The following is a 20,102-nucleotide window of genomic DNA, read 5'->3' as shown; positions in this document are numbered from 1 at the left end:
AAATTTGCAGTGAAAATAAAAAGGAATGAAATAGATAGTATGTCATGAATGCTGTGAGCTGATAAATTCACCAATAAATATATTGAGCTGCGAAACAGGCGGTGGGTGGGCATTTATTGTTTAGCGAATATTGCGACACTGCAACGCACTACGTCAAGCTTAATACAAACTCATAAAACACACTTTTGATTTAAACATTTTCCGTTATTAAATGTTTCTGTAAATTCTGACAGAAACATGAAACCGATCGACACTTTATTGTTGTTGTGCGTCGCCATCGGCCGCCGGCAGGCTGTATTCGTCCCCGAAAACCAAGGCGCAGGTTTGTTTTCACAATATAGATAAAATACTTTTCAGACGGAATGCCTATTATTAACGGTCAGTGAGGCCGAGTGAGCGGTATTTAGAGGGCCACCAACCGATTAGGCTTCCGTCGTGGTGGCTCGGCTTCGGGATTTTAAAGGATTTCTGGTCCTCATGCCTATTTTCCTCCTGTTCTATGGAAAATATGACTTTTTGTATTCATACTGATATCTTGTTGGAATTTCGTTTCATATAATTGATGGTCGCTGGTTAACTTTAAACAGGTAACAGGGATTTGGTGGATCTTGTCAAATTGAATCTTCGTACAAATAATGATGATTACACCGACGCCCCGGCTACCAAATTTGAAACTACGACGTTCCCTTCTTATATTGAAATAAATAAACTGAAGGGATTGAGAAGGGCTAATAAAGAGGGTATAAGTGAACTGTTCGATGAGAATCTGATGTATGAATTAGAACAAAACGTTATTGGACACAATTTTACGAAAAACTATCGAAAAAGCAAATTGGGAAATTGGAAAATAACACCTTTAATCGGAGGTCAAAAAAACTTAAATAGATTGCCCATGCAAAGCCAGCCAAAAATCACAACACAAAAGCGAGCGATTTTAAAATCTAATCCAAGTAAAATAGAAAAATTTCAGATTTTTTTTGAGAAAAATAAGGACCTGTTTAAAGAATTTATAAGCAGTAAAATAGCTGCGAGAACACAGGTTTCGGGATACTTCACAAGGGGAGGGCCGACACCAAATATGAAAGGGATAAGAGTGGAAAAGAATAGGAAAACTGCGCACAAGAGAGGATGGCTGGACGGAGACGAGAGTGGTAGCACCACCGAGCCCTTGGACCCGGATCGGCTAGACATGCTGCCCGCAGTCGGTGGCCGCGTACACTACTGGAGAATACGGGTTTGTCATTTGTTTCATATAACACCACAATACAAAGCCCTATTGTGTAGTTAGAGTTCAGTTCATTTCAGTTTGTATCATTGTCTACCAGGGCCGTCTATGTCACCGACACGTATTGATGCCGGAAGGGCCTAAGTACGACAGCAAAGGGCGCGTGTACCTTCCCGCCCACACCGACCACGTGCACCGACCTTTCAAAGTCACGCGCCGCCCCCACCTACTGCTGCCCAAATGCTGCAACTGCTGCAAAAAGTCCGTTCTCGGCTGCGAGTGACCACCGACACATCACATTGTCAACAAAACATAGCTGCGTGTCGAGTGTTTATCGAGCTTTTATAATAAATACTTACTTTATTTTCAGTTTGAAAATGTTTTTATATCAACTACATCTATTCATTATCCGATTATTGTGTGATACGTGTTAGATGTGTAAATAAAAGACGATAATCAGAAATCAACTTCATTAATGTCAACACAAATCTTTCATTGAAGAGTTCACTTATATGACAATAAGCGGCCCGCTGAAATTGTAAAAAATACTTTATGAAATAGGAGTGAAATAAATGTATCACGTTTCTTCTCCTTTTTTTAAAAAACCTCTTACGAAGTCGAAAAAACCATACATTTATGTCGAATAAGCATGAACCTATGTAATTTCTAACTATGAAACGTGTTCTTTGTTATTTCAGTATTTGAAAGGATCGAAAACTTACTTGTTAGCGTTGACATAAAATTTTAATCTGAAAAATAAAAATAAACAGATCTACATAAAAAAAATAAAAAAAGATAACGTTATAACGAGCCATGCACGTAGAAATTGTTGTTATTAACGTTACCGATGGATTTATATTCTGAAAAATAAAGTTGAAAAAAAATTGTACATTATCGCGAACCTGTGCCGGCAGTATGCGTGTAGTTAAATAGTTAAATGTGAAATAAGAGATAGTTACGAATTAGAAACGTTTCCGTTTACGATGAGCCAATCGAGAGCTCGTTCCGGTTTTCCTTTTCCTCGTAGTGGTTTATTACTCGCCCACCGGCGCAGCGACGGCAGCGACTCCGGCGCGTGCCGCTCTTCTTTTAAGCGCGACGGGGCACGGAATAAAAAGCCAGCACTCTACGAGGACACAGAATTTCATGAGGTAAAGAAAAATAACGAATTACGAGGCAGTCCTGCGTTACGCGAACCGTTTCCAAACTGGTTTTCGCCGTCTCACATCTCAAAATCACCTTTAATATTATATCATTCGGTTACAACGGCTTTGAACGATTCATTATACTGAACACGGGGCATTAATTTATTTTTACGTAGGTATGCCTAACGATTATTTATAAATGATTGTAAAAACGGTCCCAGACGAAGATCAAGTGCATGTATTATTTAACCTATTAGGTTTTTAATAAGCTAAACAATCGACTTACCGTCAGAATAAAGAGAAACGGCAGCAACGACGACGATATCGCTCGAGGAGCCATCGCCGAGGAATAATTGGTTTCGAGACGAACGGTAATAATCGATTCGCTTTACGCTCCAAGCGACGGCTGCTGCTATGTCGTTAATCTTAGCGATTACAGGGATGGGACACCGAGGGAGATAAGACAGAAACGAGGCGAGCGATAAAGTAATAATATTTATTTCACATCGAGGGCCGGCGAGGGTCGCGCGGACTCGCGTCTACGCGGCCTTATGCAAGCCGGCCTTCTTGGCCTCGAGCTCATAGATGAGCAGGCGCCACATCTTGACGACGAACACCTCGGCCTCCTCGTCCAGCACCATCTGCACGTCGTCGAGGATGGTGTGGGGCGCGGAGCCGGCCAGCACTTTGCTGCAGATGAAGTCGACGAGCGTCGGCTCCGGCTCGCCGATGTACTCGATGATCTTCTTGTTGATCCAGGGCCGGATCTTCTTGTCCATGAGCGCCGCGTCGATCTGCTCCGTGTCGAGCTCGTACCGGAACAGCGCCTCCTTCTGCGTGGGGATCTTGTCGATGAGGCTCTTCACCTGCGCCCTCTTCTCCTCGGCGCTCTTGCCCTCCTCGCCCCCTTCGCCCCCGTCCGCCTTCTCGCTCTCGCTGTTCTCTCGCTTGCGCTTCTCTCGGTCGCGCCTGTCTTTGCTCGACGAGTGCCGGCGGTGGGGGTGGTGGCGAGGCGCGTCCGGCGAGGGCTCGTCCTCGTCGGCGAAGGCCGCGTGCACGCGCCCCATGTCGGCCGCTGGCGTGAGCGCGGCCGGGGTGAGGCCCGGCGATTTACCCTTGAAGCTGATGGAGATGGGCGAGCCGCCCACCGAGACGCCGCCACCGCCGCCCTGACGAGACAGTCGCGCGATTACGACAAAGAAAGCATAGGGGAAACGGCTCCGCATCAAAGAGGCCTGGTACTCACGTGGGCGTGGTGTCGATGCGAAGGAGCGGGCTCAGGGGATGGAGGGGTGCTGCCTCCGTTTTGCTGCAATCGGACGTTGCGTTATTAGGAGAGGTTTGATTACGATTCAGATTCAGATTATACAGAGGCCTCGATTCGCCCATGGGCGATAAACGATTTTAAAAAATCGTTCAATAGTTTTTGAGTTCTTTCGTTCCGAACGACGAACGCAGACCGGGACAGCGAGGGAATATATAGAGTCGGGGCCGACCGTGTCTCGGCGATGCCTGCGATGGCGATGTCTTCGGGGGTGTGCGGCGGGGGGTCGCGGGGGCGTCAGGGACCCGCTGGCCTCGTCCGCCGACGTCCTGCCCTCGCCCTCTCGCCCCTCACCCGCCTCCCCGCCGTCCGCGTCCTCCGTCGCCTCGGCGCCGACCTCGCCCGCCCCGCGCTCTCCGCACTCCGACGCGCCCGACGGGACTCCGCCGCTGGAAAGGATAACGCGCGGTCAGAGAGACGAAGTCCGCAAAGGCGTTCGGCGTTCGGTCGCTACTCACTCCGAGTCGGAGTCGATGGGCTCGGCCTCGGTGGGCAGCTGCCGGGAGGCCTGCGCGCGAAGGTAGCGATCCCGCTCCCGGGCGAGCCTCTCGCGGGCCTCGAGGCGCGCCCTCTCGCGGCGCACAGCGCGCTGGCGCTCCCTCTCCTGCTGCAGCTCGTGGTGCAGCGTGACGTCGAGCAGCGGCCGCGGCCGGTAGCGCTCCTCGTGCGCCCTCTTAGCGCGCTCGAAGGCCGCGCCCGCGACTGGGTCGTCGGGCGGCGCGGCGCCGAAGATCTCGGCCCGCAGCGCGCTCAGCTCCTCCTGCTCGCGCTGCCTCTCGCGCCCGTCGCTCTCGGCCTCGCGCACGCGCGCGCCCAGACGCCGCTGCAGCTCCTTGCCCCTGCGGAGGAGGGACCGCCGAAGCGTACACGGTTAGAGGCGGCTTGGGGCGCGGGAACCGGTCCGACGGCCGATCCGCCGACTCACTTGTAGTACTTGTGGTCGTCCCGCTCGTCGTCGTAGTCCTCGAGGAATTGCTTGAGCCTCTTGGCCTCTCGCTCCCTCTCCTCCTCCCGACACCTCTCCCGCTCTTTGTCTCGCTCGTACTCCTTCGCCTTGCGGCGCTCGCGACCTTCCCAGTTCCGGAGCCTGCGATAGAAAGAGCCGGTCATGTCGCCGCTCGCGCCTCCGACGACGGAGTCCGTCGTCCACTCACCGTTCCTGATAGGCGGCTTCCTTCTCGCGCGCCTTCTTCTCCAGCCTCTTCTTGTCGCGGGCCTCGTCCTCCAGTTCCTTGTCCCGTCGTGAGTCCCCCTCCCCCCGACCCCTCTCCCTCTCCCTGTCTCGATCTCTGTCCCGCGACCTCTCGCGCTCCCGTTCGCGCTCTCGTTCCCTCTCTCGCTCCCGTTGTTCGCTGAAATTTCAAGGAAACAATTAGTGCGAGCGGATGAAATCGTTTGCCATCGTCGACGAGAGACACGCGTCGGTGAAAGAGGAGTCGTACCCTCGCAGAGCCGCCCGAATCTCGTGGCGAGTGCGGATGTAGGGGTGGATGAAGGTCACCGCCGGCGACATCTCAATCTCAATTTGGAAACTGTTAAGTAGTTGAATATAAAAGCTTCCTTAGTAAACAGTAAACAGTACTCCGCCCGATTCGATTGATTAGGTTAAAATCACAAATGAAGGGCGTAGCGCACGCGCAGCGATAGTGTTCAAACTGCGTCAAGATTAAATTTTTATTAGTTTTCCGACGTTTACGATCTGAGCCTACACATTCGTTGCCTTTATCTCGCGCCCTCTCGCTCTAGTGTTTACTTCCCCAGACCGTTGCACCTTCAAATTTAGATCAGAAACATTCATATCGCGTACAGATTAAGTTATTTTACTCCACAGATTGCCTCTGAAAAATAAGTTTGTACTAAATTTAAAATCAACTATGAGCGTCGTTAATTATTGAGTACAATTGTCTCACCGTTCTCTTTCTCGCTCGCGTTCTCTCTCTCTTTCCCTCTGTTCCCGCTCTCTTTCACGCTCGCGAACCTCTCTGGAAAATAAAATCCTTTTAGTATACGAAAACATTCCATAAATATGCTAAAAGTTAATTTGCTAACTGAGCGTTCTTTCTTTCGCGTTTACTTCGAAATCGGGCAAATCCTGCGAAAATAATGAGAATGAGCCAGTTCGTGAGACACCTTAAACGCTTCGGTGACAAGTACCTTTCTCTCTCCCTTTCTCGTTCTCTTTCCCTCTCCCGCTCGCGCTCGCGCTCTCTCTCTCGCTCCTCCCGTTCTCGGTCCCGTTCCTTACCTCTGTAAGAAAAGAGTGAAAATCATAATAACGGAAGAAACGTAATCAATCGTCGTACAAAGGGCGTCAAATACTCGACAATACCTGGAAACGCTCCTCTTCCGCCTGTCCTTGTCGCGGTCCCGGTCCCGCTCTCTATCTTTGTCCCGCTCGCGGTCTCGCTCTCGCTCTCGCTCTCGCTCTCGCTCTCGCTCTCGCTCCCGCTCCCTGTCCCTGTCGCGTTCTCGATCCCGGTCCCTATCCCTGTCTTTGTCGCGGTCCCTCTCCTTGTCCTTTTCAGGTTTGTCATCCTTGTCCCTCTTTCGCCGCACCACGACGTCGGCCTCCTCCTGCACAAGACGGATCTTATAATCGCCGCGAGAGCCGCACTCGACGATCGCACACCGCACACCTCCCTCCTCGGTGTGCGCCACCTGGAGCGGCGCTCGGAGGCCGCACACCGAGCGAGGAAGGGAAGCCGGGTTAGCCGGGGGAGCCAGTGAACTGACGAAACGTAAGGTAAGGTAAAGTGACTTACGTGCGCGCGGCGAAGCGGTCGGGGCGGTGCTCGTCACGGGCCCACAACGGCTACAATCAAATGAACGCAACGCTGTCACAGTGTCAACGGTACGGTTAACGCTACGTACGCCTACGTACGACATTTCAACGCTCTACAGCCGAATTGCAAAACTACTAAACTAAGCCCCAAGATCGAGCCGGCGATCTCTCGAGTTCTTTTACGGCACAATCGCACACGCGCACGCCGGTCGCCGACGTGCGTACAGGCCGAGTCAGATCTTTCTCCTCGAAAGGTCTGATCCATATCTCTCTTTAATTTTAGTGTGACTAAAAGAGAACGCGTTCGACGCCGGTCGGACGGGACAAGGGAGCAATGCAACTTACGCGCGGCGGCGCGAGGCGTAGCGGCGGGCGGCGGGTCCTCGCTGGTCGCGCTGCTCTTGCGGACGGGCCGCGGCGCTCTCCGTCTCCGCCTCGGCCCACGAGCGACGGAGACGGAGTTCGCCGCGGCGGGCGCGGCTTCGCAACTTACGAATGCGAGCCGCGACCCTCGACGGATCGGTCTACGGCTTTTTCTTTTAATAACTCACAACAAGAGATCACCGTAAACCCACCGACGTCGAAACTTAAATTATTTCAAAAAAGGAGAATGACCGTCTATTGAAAACGGTCGCATTGCAAACGTAACTCGGGTTCGAAGATCACGGATCCCGGTGCCTACCGCTGTCTATTTGCAAGCGGGAGCATACAATTTCTAAGGAATGTCTGGCTAGAAATGCCAGTCAGTGTCGTCTGTGATGGTGCTTTAGCGGCAGTGCTCCGTGTCGTTCGGCAAATAGAATATTTCTTACAGTTAGTTTATTGTCCATGCGACGAAAGAATTCGGTCGTTCGGTCATTCTCATTTTGGTATTAGTTTCCTTGAGTGTGGCGTGTAAAAAATTATAATTGTATTACATAGAGCATATAGGTTCAACTGAGAAAACGACCATGCTAAATAATGAGTGTAGGTATGAAATAATAAAATCTCGAGAAATATGATTTTTCCGCAGATTGAGAATTTAACTTTTACACATCTCAAAAAGTCCTAATAAGAAGTTCTCAAAAATCAATTAAGCAAACCATGTTCCTCGTTTAATATATTTTATGTTTCGATTTGACAACATATAAACTGATACCACAGTGTCTTAGCATTTTGTCAGCCACACCTCACTCTGGCTTACGAAGGTCGTTTCCTGAATACCGATGGAGATCGACTACAGTCCCGCGCGCTCAGAGTGCGGTGCGAGTGTGAGTCGGTGAGTGTGAGTCGATGAGTGACTGATAGTGAGTGAGAGCGAGTGAAGGTGGATCTGAGTGATACAACTCACCGCGAGTCTCGGCGTCCGGCGACACGCGATGACGGCGCACACGCACACATTCGCGCTACCTCCTACATGCATTCTAGCCGTTTAATATACACATAATTATAATTCGATCACTACGTTTAGTCGAACAAAAGAGAAATCATTATTTGTGACAAGTGATGAACCAGGAAATTCCTTCCTTCTCTGTATTCACTTCTCAATCATTTTTGACATGATAAACGTCGCAGTCCCCGCAAACCTATACATGTTTTGCGCGTGTGTGCGTGTGCAAGCGAGAGGGGCCGGGTGAGAACGTGAGGGGACTCACCTTCATGCTCTCGCGGAACTTGCCGATCTCCCGATGGATGACGTCCCGCTTCTCTTCCGAGATGTCCGCCTCCTCGAGCACGCGCGCCGTCTTCGAGATCTGCTCCTCTATAGGACACATACGAACGTTAGGACACGGGGCAAATCGAGCTCGAAAGACGGCTGTCGAGAGGTGGCACCTTTCTGCAGGATCTCGTAGTTGTTAATCTCGTCCTGGTAGTCGCGATAAATCTGCGCGATCTTCCTCTCGACCGCGTCATCCAGGCCGCGCTGCTTGGCGTCGAGGTACTCGTCGGCGCCACCCTCAGCGCCGCCTTCGACGAGGCGCGAGCGCTGCTCCGTCTTGTACGTGTCGACGAGCGCCTGCATCTTGCCGTCCACGCGGGCGAGGAGCGCGCGCTCGGCGAGAGGCCGATCGTGCAACAGCCGCACGCAGCGCAGCGCGGCCGCGGGGCCCGCGAACTCGCAGAAGCCGAACGTGCTCACGCGCTTCCAGCTGCAGACGGCGCCACACGCACTCAGCAAGGCGCGCATCATCGCATCTGGCGCCCGCGAGGAGATGTTACCGATGAACACCGTGACGGGCGGCCCTTCGCTCTGCCCGTTGTGCGTGCGAGCCCCGCGAGCGGCTTTGGCGCCGGCCGCGCCCGCCGCCGGCGCAGGCAGGAGCGCGCCGCGACCTGCCACTGTCCCGCTGCCGTACGCCCCCACCATTACCTTGAAAGATTGATAACGTATATATAAATTCATGGCCTACCAGAATTCAAAAATGATGATGAAATCTGGTCAAAACAGTCGAAAGAATGAGTGAAGTAGTCTCCGGTAACATTGAAGACAGTGATGTATTGTCATGCTTTAGAGTGGCAAAGATAAACCCTAATAATGGACGTCCAAGGCCGGTAGTGTAGCAACGTAGTAGTCTTTGCCGTGACATTTTATTAGCAGCCATCTTTCACACATTTTATTAGCAGCCATTAGTTTCAACAAAAATAATCCTGATGGGAAATTAAATACCAGTCTGATTGGGATTGGAGGGAAAGCCGCACCTATAGATGTCTCTGAACATTTGAGTCCTGAGAGGGAAAGTTTTCAAGCTGTTAACAGATTAAAGTGTAGAAAATTGGGCTTCAAGTTCACATGGATCAGAAACGGAAAAATCTATATCCGTAAAGGTGAGGGTGAACCAGCCAAACGTATCATCTCGGTGGAACACACGGTACGGTAAACAACCTTCGGTTATTTAGGTGTGATTAATCTTCAATCATACCAGTCACATCAGTCTCCAAGATTTCTTCTATTAATATTTACTACTAAAACGTGCGTAGCTTAGGAACAAAAAACCAACGATTTTATGCCAGCTACGTAAATGACGACTATGACGCTATTGTGTTCTGCCGGTAACGGAGAACTATTTGACTCTAGATACACTGTCTCGCGTTTGTTTCGCAAAGATGGCAATTCTACTACTAAGTTGAGAGGCAGCGGAGTCCTGATAGCAATAAAAAAAAGAGTATTGGAAGTAAACGTTTGACGCACCTAGAATCTGTATCTGAGGACTTATGGATTATCTATGACATTGCAAAAGACGACATATCGACGACAAACTTTAGGTATTTGTGTGGTATACCTTCCTCCTCCAGTAGACAAAAAAGAAGCTCAGTGCTTTTTTAATGAAGCTAGTGATGCAATTGCCTCCCTCGATGATGTTTTCATTTTGGGGGACCTTAATCTCAGTTTCGTAGAGGATTCGCCCTTATTAAAAGGAAAGATTGGTAACCAGTCCCCTCTAAATACACTATCGACAGAGTACAAGAAATTAGGGATTTAGGAGTTATACATATAGATAGTTATTTATCGTTCATCCCTCATTATAATGCAATAGAAAACTTCTAGAAGCGGTCGACTAAGTGTTTTAAAAATGTAAAGCCTAAAATCATACTATTCAATTATCTGGTCCGTAGCATTTTGGAATATGTTAGTGTTATTTGGAACCCTCAATATTCTGTCCATGTTGACGAATCGAACGAATTAACCGTCATTTCTCCAAACATCTATTCCAATTAAATGATAAGATTAGCCAGCAAAAAACTTGCTTTCTTTCACCTCCGATCACTACTCGATCGACGCCACCTGATCGACATTATATTTGTTTACAAAAATTTTCAATGACTTGGTAGATTTAAAGATTCCTCTTAAAGAGGAACGCAAGAGAGGAAACAGATCTCTTAAATCAGTAAACCACACTCTGAATGCATGCGAAGCAGATTTAATGACAGTCTCCATGTCTTCAGGCCTAAGATGCTGCAGCCACTGTTGATATGCGACCAATAGTGACTCTTGGAAAGTAGAAATATATTAAAATTTTGAAATTGCACATTTGTATTTTTTGGTCTAGTTTGACTTTTACTTTTAATGTTTAAGTTATTTTCTCTTTACCATTGTAATGTTTCCCTCTAAATGTTGTGCACACTTGTCATTTATGCACATGCATGTATCTTGTTTTTGTATGTGATGATTTCAACATAAAAATGATGTCACTGTATGATCGGAGATCTCTAGCTGATGTAACATTCTTTTCCAAAATTTAAACAGTCACACAGACCTCTTACAGAACTGGTTCAATCTCTGATTTTAAAATCAGCAGAATTTTCTAAATTCAATCTGCAAAAACCAACCTAGGAGTTAAGGCCTCTCTTTCGAATTATTAGTTAACATAACGGATTAAGCACTACTTATGCTTAAAATATAGTAGGCTGTCACTTCAAAAAAGCATTGTTGAGTGCCTATTTGATTAGGCTATACCACTGTTTTCAAAGTAATTTTTATTTACCCTAATATGTGGGTAACACTGAAAATGTTTAGAACTGGCCAGTTAGACATTGCTAGTGAAAACTTTTTTTTAAATTTCAATTAGAACTCTTTAGTAACCTCACCAGGTTATGACCAATGAATCCAATAAACTACATTCAGTATATTGGATTCGTTGGTCATTTGTTTTTATGAATTGGCAGCAAATCTAAAACTCATTACAGGTGAAGATGAACCTAACGCGAGAAAATTTTCGGTCAATGATTTATTATGACTTTCGTTGTGGGCGTACTCAACAACAAATCTATGATAGGCTGCAATTTGCATTTCTTTATGAAGCCCCATCTGGTGCCACTATTTGCAATTGGTTTAACGAGTTTAAGCTTAGACGTATTCTCAATGATGATCGTCGTGAATGAGGGACGTCCTTTTACTGCGACTACTGAACATAACATCAGTAGTGTGCGACGCATGATAGAGAAAGATAAGAGAGTGGCCTATCAACAGATATGGGCAAGCCTAGTCCAATTGGTATGGGTCAAGTTAAAAAAATATTACACGAACATTTAGGCGTCAGGAAGCTTTGTACCAGATGGATTCCCCATACTTTAACCGACGTACCAGACCAGAAACACCTTCGCATGGACTGGTGTCGCTAAATGTTAGATAAGTTCAACGGCGGTGAGCCAAATGTACGTCACAGGTGATGAAAGCTGGATATATTCCTACGAACCCGAAACCAAAAAACAATCAGCTCAGTGGGTGTTTCCTTTCGAGGATCGACCAACTAAGGTAAAGGAAGGAAGAAGTCAAGGAAAAAATGCTGAATGAAAAGATGATTGCCTTGTTTAGATAGTTTAAAAAAGATAGTATCCAATGCGGATTCACTCCACTAAAAAGAGTGCCTAAACGTGTATTTTGTCAAAGGATAAGCTCTAGATAGACTACTGTTTTCTGATATTTATTAATCATCGATTCTGACTCTCAATAATACATCATATGTATTATGGTAGGCATACTTACCTTATTTTAAAAATGGAAAACCAACCAAACAACAAACCAAAACAATCATACAACAGGCACACATTTGAAAAATTATAATGGGTAAATGAACAATGTTTAAAAACACTTGCAGTTTTATAATAATAGTCATAAGAATATTGTATCATTATTATTATAAAATAGGTTGAATTTGTTTTTAGGTTATATCTGATGCCTTTTGGTATTGGTAAGGCAAACCTGGTAAACTTACATGTGTAGGCATCTGCATTGTAACTACCCCTGGGGCAATTCCATATGGTACCATCGGCGGCCGAGGTGGAAAAGACATCTCTCACGACCTAAGGCTAACCGCACATTCATCAATTGACTCCTCACTCCCTAACGAACCTTATGACGTGCAAGAACTTAGTCCAACATTGTCTTTTCAATCTTAATTGTTTTGGCTATTAAAATAAAATTTGTTATAAATATTTTAAAAATAAGCTAGTTTTACACTTTAACACAAAACTTAAAACCGTTCAGTTTTACTCCTATTAAACACAAAAACGTCAGCCATCTTTGTTTTGCAAAAGCTTCAAAGAACTCTCACAGATAAAAATTAATCAAAAAGGTATCTGTCAATGTCTTGCATTGTAAGTTACATTTCTAGATATTATAAAACCAAACAAGTGTGTATTAATTTACTCAATGGTTAACGAACAAATGAACCAGTGATGCCAACTTGAGGATTTACCACACATGTAGGTCATGAATTTATGTCCAAGGGCAATTTTCACAACACAACAAGAGGGAAAGACATGATTATGTAAATAATTATAGGTTTTTAATAATTATACATAGCTTCAATCCGTTTAAAAAGTGTTTTCAATTTCAAAGTGTAATGTGTAAAAGCTATGTTAACAAAAGACATACTATTTTGTGTAAGACATTATAACTCCGAATAAGTGAAACAGATATTGAAATGATGCATTGATACGAGCTGCAGGATCAGTGCGATCTTCTGTTATTTACTTAAAACCAAATTTTATGTATTAGGTCCTTACATATGAAATTGGCGTTTTGTCGTACTGGCCACTTTGACCTCAAATACCTCCTCTTTGGTAAGGAATTCCAAATTCAAATTTGTACAACTATTTACTCATGTATTTGTGCTTCGATGACCGTCATTCATTTGTTTTTTTCTTGTTTTTTTTTCGGTTTGCGTCACTCATTGTACAAAATGGAAAACTTAAAGTATCGCATTATTTACGAGTACGAGTTCCGCCGTGGCACTTGTGCTGCGGAAACGACTCGAAGGGTGAATGATGTGTATGGCGGTCATGTTGCAAAAGAAAACACAGTTCGGTTTTGGTTCCAACGTTTTCGTTCTGGAAATTTCGACCTGCAGAACAAGCCCCGTGGACGGCCTGAGACCCAAGTTGATAATGAAGTATTGAAGGCTATTGTGGAAGCGGATCCATTGCAAACCACGTCCGAGTTAGCTGCAGGCTGCGGTGTAAGTGATAAAACTGTTTTAATTCACTTGAAGTAAATTGGGAAGGTTAAAAAGCTTGAAAGGTGGGTACCTCACGAATTGACTGAAGCAAACCGGCAAACGCGCGTCGACTTCTGCGTTACATTACTGAACCGGCACAATAATGACGGTATTTTAAACCGAATCATTACCTGTGATGAAAAATGAATCCTTTACGATAATCGGAAGCGCTCAGCGCAATGGTTGGATCCTGGCCAGCCAGCCAAATCATGCCCCAAGCGAAACTTAACCCCAAAAAAGTTACTTGTAAGCGTTTGGTGGACTAGTGCCGGTATTGTTCATTTCAGTTTTCTCAAATCTGGCCAGACTATTATGGCTGATGTCTATTGTCAGCAATTGCAAACCATGATGGAAAAGCTAGCGGCTAAACAACCTAGGCTGGTCAATCACTCCACGCCACTGCTACTTTACGACAACGCTAGACCACACATTGCACAACAGACGGCTACCAAATTAAAAGAGCTTCAATTGGAATGTCTAAGACATCCTCCGTACTCCCCGGATCTTGCTCCAACAGATTACCATTTTTTTAGAAATTTGGACAACTTCTTGCAAGGGAAAAAATTTAACTCTGATGGGGCAGTCCAAATCGCCTTCACAGATTTTATTGATTCCCGTCCGACTGGTTTTTTTTAGTAAAGGGATCAATGAACTACCTTTGAGATGGCAAAAGTGCATAGAAAACAATGGTTCATACTTTGATAAATTAAATATATTATATTTAAAAATATTCGACTTTTTGTTCCTCCCATACAAAACGCCAATTTCATATGTAAGGACCTAATATAATTATAATTAGGAGAATATATATCTACCAAGTTGCCTATAAACATTTGACCGATAGTATTTTTAATTGATTTTCGGGAAAAAAATTAGTTCTCTTGTTTTTTCAATAAAATATCGTCTGCATTACGGTTTGCAATTTACATAAAGATTTTAATAAATGACGGTTGCCGTTGCGCACCTCTTCGCAGCCAGGTGTAAACAAGTACGATTTCGCTACATTTATACGTTTATAACGTACATTTATCAATTATATATCAAATTGATCCTATTTTTTTCTATTAATTTTCATATATGACTGCCTAATTAAATCTGATGGCAAAAAAGAGTTGCTAGCTGTTAAAGGTTAGAAACTAACATTCGAGGCATGTGCAATGGCTTAAGAGCGTCGCGCAGCCGGCAACCGCTATCCTCGTCTGATGAATGTTACGCGTTAACTCTCTTTCACTCTACCTTTAATATTTATCATCTTTAACAGGCATATTTTATGAGTGAATGTCTTTCTCTATATACATTTGTAAATCTACATTACCACTTACTTATTGGCTTTATACTATGGTATCCATGTGAAGTGTCGAGGTAAATGGTCATTCAGGGCAGTGAGCAGTTAATGATGAAACCGTTTTTACCCCGATATCCCTTCAAAAGTGACTTTGGACTGCGTTGTATGAAAACATTTTTTATAACTAATTACTTGCTCTAGTATTGCTATAAAAATTTTCACACGGATAGCTGTCAAAGTTCCACTTGTATGTATATTGGCTGGAGGGCTTTGCTTTTAATCGTTATCTTCGGCTCATTTAAAATTGCTAGTGTTGGCATCACCGAATTTCCCACCTGTCGCACGAATCTGGTTGTGCTTTGTTTTTAGATTTTGTAATCGTCAATCGTGTAGGTACTGATGTTAAGCTGCCAGAGGTCGCGACCCGCGCAGCCTCGCTATGATTGCAAATTGCGAATAAAATATTAACAGAATCCCTTTTTGCATAAATATGGGTACCCTAGGAAATAAAGAACAATGTAATGGATATAGAAAAATATAATATTTACATTTTAAATAGTTAACCTCGGCAATTAACAAAGTTCCTAGGGATCAGCAATTTATGCGAGTCTCGATCTTTCATAAACACAATTACATTTTACTTATAATTAAAGAGTAAATAAAAATTATAATAGACAAAGTTTGGCAGCTCTTAGTAGTTTTACTAGCCAACAATGAATTTCTCAATAAAATTTTATATTTATATCATTCAATTTCATATAAACATTTGAAGTGCAATGGGCAGCTTCACTACGTGCACAGTAGTTGCTTAGTCACCTACTCTTGACTAGAAAAAAATCAGATTTTACCTTCAAAGTAAAAATTTAATAATACAATATACTAGAAAAATACTTTCAATCTTTATATATATATTATGTACATACAAATAACAGACAAAAGAGCAGTTACAGGGCGAGCCATATGTGGCAATACTCTTCTTTTTGTGCGTAGTAATATTTTTTAAGCCAGGAGAACCATCACTAGAGACGTCACGTCTATCATTTCGAATAAACCAAAAATCTTGAATCGATCAACATAGAAACTTGTCTTTTTATTACGTAAGATATGGTTTTATGGTACGCTACGCGACGTCTATTGGCACTTATCGGGCGGCCGCTCGTCGATCTGCGCCCGGCGGCGGCGCCCCAATACTCCGGCGGCGAGGTAGCCGACCGCGGAGCCAGCCACGAGCGCCGCGGCGCCGGCCTTCGCCCCCAGCAGTAGCCCCGCGGGGCCGAATATGACGGCGCCGGCCACCGCGCCGCCCGCTCCGTACATGCACGCCCGGAGCCTCTCGGCGAGCGCTAGGTGCGTGCGCGCGTCGCTCGTGGCGTCGGCCGTAACCTCGACGCCGACGGCGGCGGCTTCTACAGGCCGCCTCTGGCGCAGGGCCGCGGCCTGCACGCTCTGCCAGGCCTCGTGCAGAGCCCTCACCTCGCTCTGCAGCGCGCTCCAACCCGCCAACACGGCTTCGCGTTCCCGTAGCGACATGCTTGCGTCGGGCTCCACTCGCAGCTGCACTTGCTCCGGGACTATGCCGACGGAGTCCGTGGACGCCAGGCTGCTGGACTCTACGGCGTCATCCATCGCCGAGGCCGACGTACGATTTACGGACAAGGGACTCGTCTCTGCAAACGCCACGTTTCACTCGTATCACTTGTAGTCATTTTTCCCTGAAGTGCTTAAAAGCCCAGTTAAACTTTTAAAAACTCAACAAGAAAAGTAATATTAGATGTAAAGGAAAGCGGTTGAGATCTCTCCTGAGTCTTTTCAAACTTTGGCTTTGTTTGCTTTCAAAGCTTTACGAGTTTTGTTAAAAATGTATAATGGCCGTGATTATGGGTGAATTATGAGAACACAAAAGCAACAGCACTCTAGCCTCACCGCAGGCAGATGCTCGTGTTTGGTTCGACTCTACTATAGCAATGCAACTCCTCTCTATAACACCTAGAAAGATATATTCGCTTAGAATAGTTGTACGTCTCGAGCAGCGTTGGCCTAGTGGCTTCAGCGTGCGACTCTCATCCCTGAGGTCGTAGGTTCGATTCTCGGCTGTACACCAATTGATTTTCTTTCTATGTGAGCATTTAACATTAGCTCGAAGGGTGAAGGAAAACATCGTGAGGAAACCGGCTTGCCTTAGACCCAAAACAACCGACGGCGTCCGGCGGACACAGAAGGCTGATCACCTACTTGCCTATTAGTTTAACAAATGATCATGAAACAGATACAGAAATCTGAGGCCAGGACCTAAAAAGGTTGTAGCACCATTGATTTATTTTATTTTAGTTGTACATCTTCATTTTGTTTACCTGCTAATAATAAAGCTATACCTAACACATCATTTACTAATAAACAAAAATTAGAAAAGCTTGGCCAAAAAGTACAACATACAAAAAAGTCCCAACTATAATTTTAAATAGAATTTTAAGTATAATATAATTTTGTAATCATGTATACAGCAAATTTTAATACAACAATAATCTCTATGCAAGATATTTTAAATGACTTTATACCTAGATAGTCCATTATTGCTTTCAAGGTCAGGTCTCTAGAGTGTTGAGTGAGTTTGTCGAAACGAGCTCGATCGGCACAGCACACCTGCCTTCTAAGAGCCTCCATCTCGCCAAGCAATGCTCGCAGTTGCGACGACACACGACGCGCATGTACTTGTTCACATCGGACACGACTGTAGTCACCTGTTTCCTCATACTAAATAATTGACAAAGGAATTTAGAAATTTGTATACAAAACATTATTACTGAGTGTCGCCCATTATGCAAAGATATAGGTATTGTACAGCTTGCTAGTTAGTTGACTGTGAAAAGATTAACTTTATATGTATTGTATGTCAGGAGTATCTGTATTGTATATGAAATGTATGAACAAGCTGCACTAGATAAATAAATATATGAGAGGGTGAGATGTAAGAACCTTTGTTAGGTTAGGTTAGGTTAGATCCTTACAGATCTAAATATTATATATAATAAGAACGGGATGTCTGCACCAAGAGACCTAAGGTAACAGACGGAGCCCTATGGGTAGGATCAATTGTTTGAGGTGGTGGGATTATCTGAAAGCTATCGGGCAGACTCACTAATGATAACTAACACACAACTAATAAAATGGGGTAGACATATTTGTGTGTGTATGCATGGACACTCTATCTAGGCACTTATATAATAAAACCATTTTTGGGTTACAGCCCACCAGACAAATACTAAGGAAAACCTTTGTCAATAATAATTCTCACTCAATTGATGCTTTTGCTTTAAAAAGTTAAACAAATAAGCATTTACAGATACAACAGCTGTATATTATACAAACTAGCAAAAAAAATTCAGAGATTTGACACTACTCTATAAACTTTAATTTATAATACTCTTGACCGTTTACACTATATTTTTAATACAATGTGACGTCAATTTACTACGCACATTTTACATAATATTCAAACTTTAAGCTTAAAAACAAAGAATACTGAATAAGCCATCAAAAATTGTACCTACCTTTAGAATGTTGGCTTTGTGTTGTCGCAACAGGTCTAAATGGTGAGGGATTGCAACTTCATTGAACTTAGATAATGATAACTCAACTCGTTTTAATGGTAGTTTTCCTTCCTCATCCATTTCTTTCAGAAATTGAGAAATCGAAGAACTAACAAGAAATGTTCATGCCACTCAATATTGTAGTGTGATTGTTTTTTTTGTAAATAGCTAGCAGTTGTTTAACAAACAATACAGATTAATGCATAAATTAATAATTGAACATAATATTATTGTTGTTCAAGATTAACGCACAAAGTCCGGAGCCATTTGCCACAGATGAATTAGAATCTAGATCATAAAAAATACATACCAGTAAAGCGTTACAGCAACAAGCATAGATAACCAATATTCTAATATCGAAATATACTCTAGTAGTCAACAACTCTTGAATACGATAACATCAATTACCACTTTTTTATATTATGGCAATAGTTTTAATTTTATGCCAGCTGGTTGGGTCAGTCAGTTTGTTAGTAAAAGGTTGGGAATCTACTCGCGAGAAAAAAAAACATATACAGGAAACAAAGGGATAAGCTAGTAAAACAAAATGTGTACACAGACATATTACATCTTAAGCAAAAGGAGATTTTAGTCGGAAACTGAATATAGAAATGAGGTGCGGTCATATTGGGAACAAGAAAAAAAAATATGGTCGAGGTCACCAATATCTTCTCCACGCTCACAATTATCAATAATACGAAGCCTTGCTGAATGATGAGGCGTGCATACAACTCATTCTAGAAATGATAGAAGTGACAATTTTAGAACTTTTGATCTCAAAGAACCATGGTTTTCTTTCATCCTGGATTAAATTTTAATATTATGTTTGCCTTTGAACTCGCTGCTTCTCAACCAAACATCATTCCATAACCCAAAGATGGGTTTTGGGAAGAGCAGCCTTTGTAGCCTTTGTAGCCTCCAGTACAAAACGAGGATTCAGGAGCAAGTTTAATCTTTTATATTGCCAATGAACTAGACCAACTCCAACACAATCATCAATAGAGGCATCTGTAAATATATAATCCCAACCATCCCAATTTCGTTCCTCAACGCTATACAATAAACGAATATTTGTCACCAGAATATCTTGCTTATTGACGCCTATATCATATCTTATATCCGGATCTAAAGTTAAAGAATTAACTTGTCATAAATATGGGTAATGATGGAGATCGATGAATGCGGCTGTGTATTGTTAAAAACATAGGAAAGCTATATATATATTATTAGACTTGGTAATGATTTGTGTCGCCAGTAACGGGATGTATGAATAATATTGTTCAATTCATGCAGTTTTCTATGTAGAGAATGATTAGAAAACTGCTTAGATTTGAACAATAATCGATCACTTACAAATTGCCCTCATAATTTTAAAGGTGGTTCGCAGAATTCTACTTATAAAGCATTGGTTGGGCTAGATTTCATCACTCCTGTCACAATTCTCAAAGCTTTTGACTCAATGACATCAAGTTTTTTACTTACATCATCTAATAGAAATGTGTCACAATCTAGAACAGATCGTACAAGAGCGTTAGACAAAAGTTTCATACAAAACGGAGCACCCCACCATACACCAGAGAAGCATTTCATGATATTAATCAGCTGTGCACATTTCATAAAAACATGTTCATAATGGGCAAATCCTGACAATTTTGAATCTTATATATCTTCTAAAATTTTAATTTTTATTTGAAGTGGCAAAGGTTGACCATTGAAGGTCACATTTATGACAGGCGTTGTACGTTTTTTTGGAAAATACGACTGTTGAACTTTTGGA

At 43.9% G+C, this 20,102-nt stretch overlaps 3 protein-coding genes across 5 annotated transcripts; 1 reads left to right on the top strand and 2 right to left on the bottom strand.

Moving 5' to 3' along the window:
- The first annotated feature begins 82 nt into the window (after window positions 1-82).
- LOC123720823 lies at window positions 83-1,594 on the top strand. The gene is made up of 4 exons (XM_045677598.1): window positions 83-101; window positions 234-322; window positions 588-1,234; window positions 1,326-1,594. The coding sequence occupies exons 2-4, from the start codon at window positions 238-240 to the stop codon at window positions 1,506-1,508; spliced, it is 915 nt and encodes a 304-aa protein (XP_045533554.1). The 5' UTR covers window positions 83-101; window positions 234-237; the 3' UTR covers window positions 1,509-1,594.
- Window positions 1,595-1,681: 87 nt separating this feature from the next.
- On the bottom strand, window positions 1,682-12,501 carry LOC123720822 (RNA-binding protein 25). Its single transcript, XM_045677597.1, has 15 exons — window positions 12,170-12,501; window positions 8,289-8,826; window positions 8,111-8,217; window positions 6,024-6,268; window positions 5,849-5,941; window positions 5,605-5,676; window positions 4,849-5,046; window positions 4,620-4,781; window positions 4,153-4,533; window positions 3,867-4,083; window positions 3,617-3,679; window positions 2,657-3,539; window positions 2,185-2,351; window positions 1,948-1,974; window positions 1,682-1,755 (listed from the first exon to the last, which is right to left on the bottom strand). Exons 1-12 carry the CDS (start codon window positions 12,245-12,247, stop codon window positions 2,910-2,912), a joined length of 2,784 nt encoding a protein of 927 aa, XP_045533553.1. The 5' UTR covers window positions 12,248-12,501; the 3' UTR covers window positions 1,682-1,755; window positions 1,948-1,974; window positions 2,185-2,351; window positions 2,657-2,909.
- A 2,759-nt stretch (window positions 12,502-15,260) lies between these two features.
- LOC123720575 lies at window positions 15,261-18,623 on the bottom strand. Of its 3 annotated transcripts, none has more exons than XM_045677246.1 (4): window positions 18,287-18,623; window positions 17,294-17,489; window positions 16,662-16,724; window positions 15,261-16,405 (listed from the first exon to the last, which is right to left on the bottom strand). In XM_045677246.1, the coding sequence occupies exons 1-4, from the start codon at window positions 18,404-18,406 to the stop codon at window positions 15,870-15,872; spliced, it is 915 nt and encodes a 304-aa protein (XP_045533202.1). In that variant the 5' UTR covers window positions 18,407-18,623; the 3' UTR covers window positions 15,261-15,869. The 3 variants fall into 3 exon arrangements, with proteins under 3 accessions (XP_045533202.1, XP_045533204.1, XP_045533203.1); XM_045677248.1 differs by having other exon boundaries at window positions 17,294-17,476; window positions 18,287-18,424; XM_045677247.1 differs by lacking the exon at window positions 16,662-16,724 and having other exon boundaries at window positions 18,287-18,620.
- Window positions 18,624-20,102: the final 1,479 nt, after the last annotated feature.

Source organism: Pieris brassicae, chromosome 2, assembly GCF_905147105.1.
Source record: "Pieris brassicae chromosome 2, ilPieBrab1.1, whole genome shotgun sequence".
Classification (NCBI taxonomy): Eukaryota; Metazoa; Arthropoda; class Insecta; order Lepidoptera; family Pieridae; genus Pieris; species Pieris brassicae.
The sequence above is the reverse complement of the archived record's forward strand: the minus strand, read 5'-3'. Positions and strand labels throughout refer to the sequence as shown.

Coding starts and splice junctions, on each gene's coding strand:
- LOC123720823 (XM_045677598.1), top strand. CDS start 238: ATGAAACCGATCGACACTTTATTGTTGTTGTGCGTCGCCATCGGCCGC. Junction 323..587: donor CCCCGAAAACCAAGGCGCAG/GTTTGTTTTCAC, acceptor AACTTTAAACAG/GTAACAGGGATTTGGTGGAT. Junction 1,235..1,325: donor TACACTACTGGAGAATACGG/GTTTGTCATTTG, acceptor ATTGTCTACCAG/GGCCGTCTATGTCACCGACA.
- LOC123720822 (XM_045677597.1), bottom strand. CDS start 12,247: ATGTCTTTTCCACCTCGGCCGCCGATGGTACCATATGGAATTGCCCCA. Junction 6,269..8,110: donor AGTTCCGCGAGAGCATGAAG/GTGAGTCCCCTC, acceptor CGTCTTGTGCAG/GAGGAGGCCGACGTCGTGGT. Junction 4,534..4,619: donor GACGACCACAAGTACTACAA/GTGAGTCGGCGG, acceptor CCTCCTCCGCAG/GGGCAAGGAGCTGCAGCGGC.
- LOC123720575 (XM_045677246.1), bottom strand. CDS start 18,406: ATGGATGAGGAAGGAAAACTACCATTAAAACGAGTTGAGTTATCATTA. Junction 16,725..17,293: donor AGCAATAATGGACTATCTAG/GTATAAAGTCAT, acceptor ATATCTTTCTAG/GTGTTATAGAGAGGAGTTGC. Junction 16,406..16,661: donor AACACGAGCATCTGCCTGCG/GTGAGGCTAGAG, acceptor TGGCGTTTGCAG/AGACGAGTCCCTTGTCCGTA.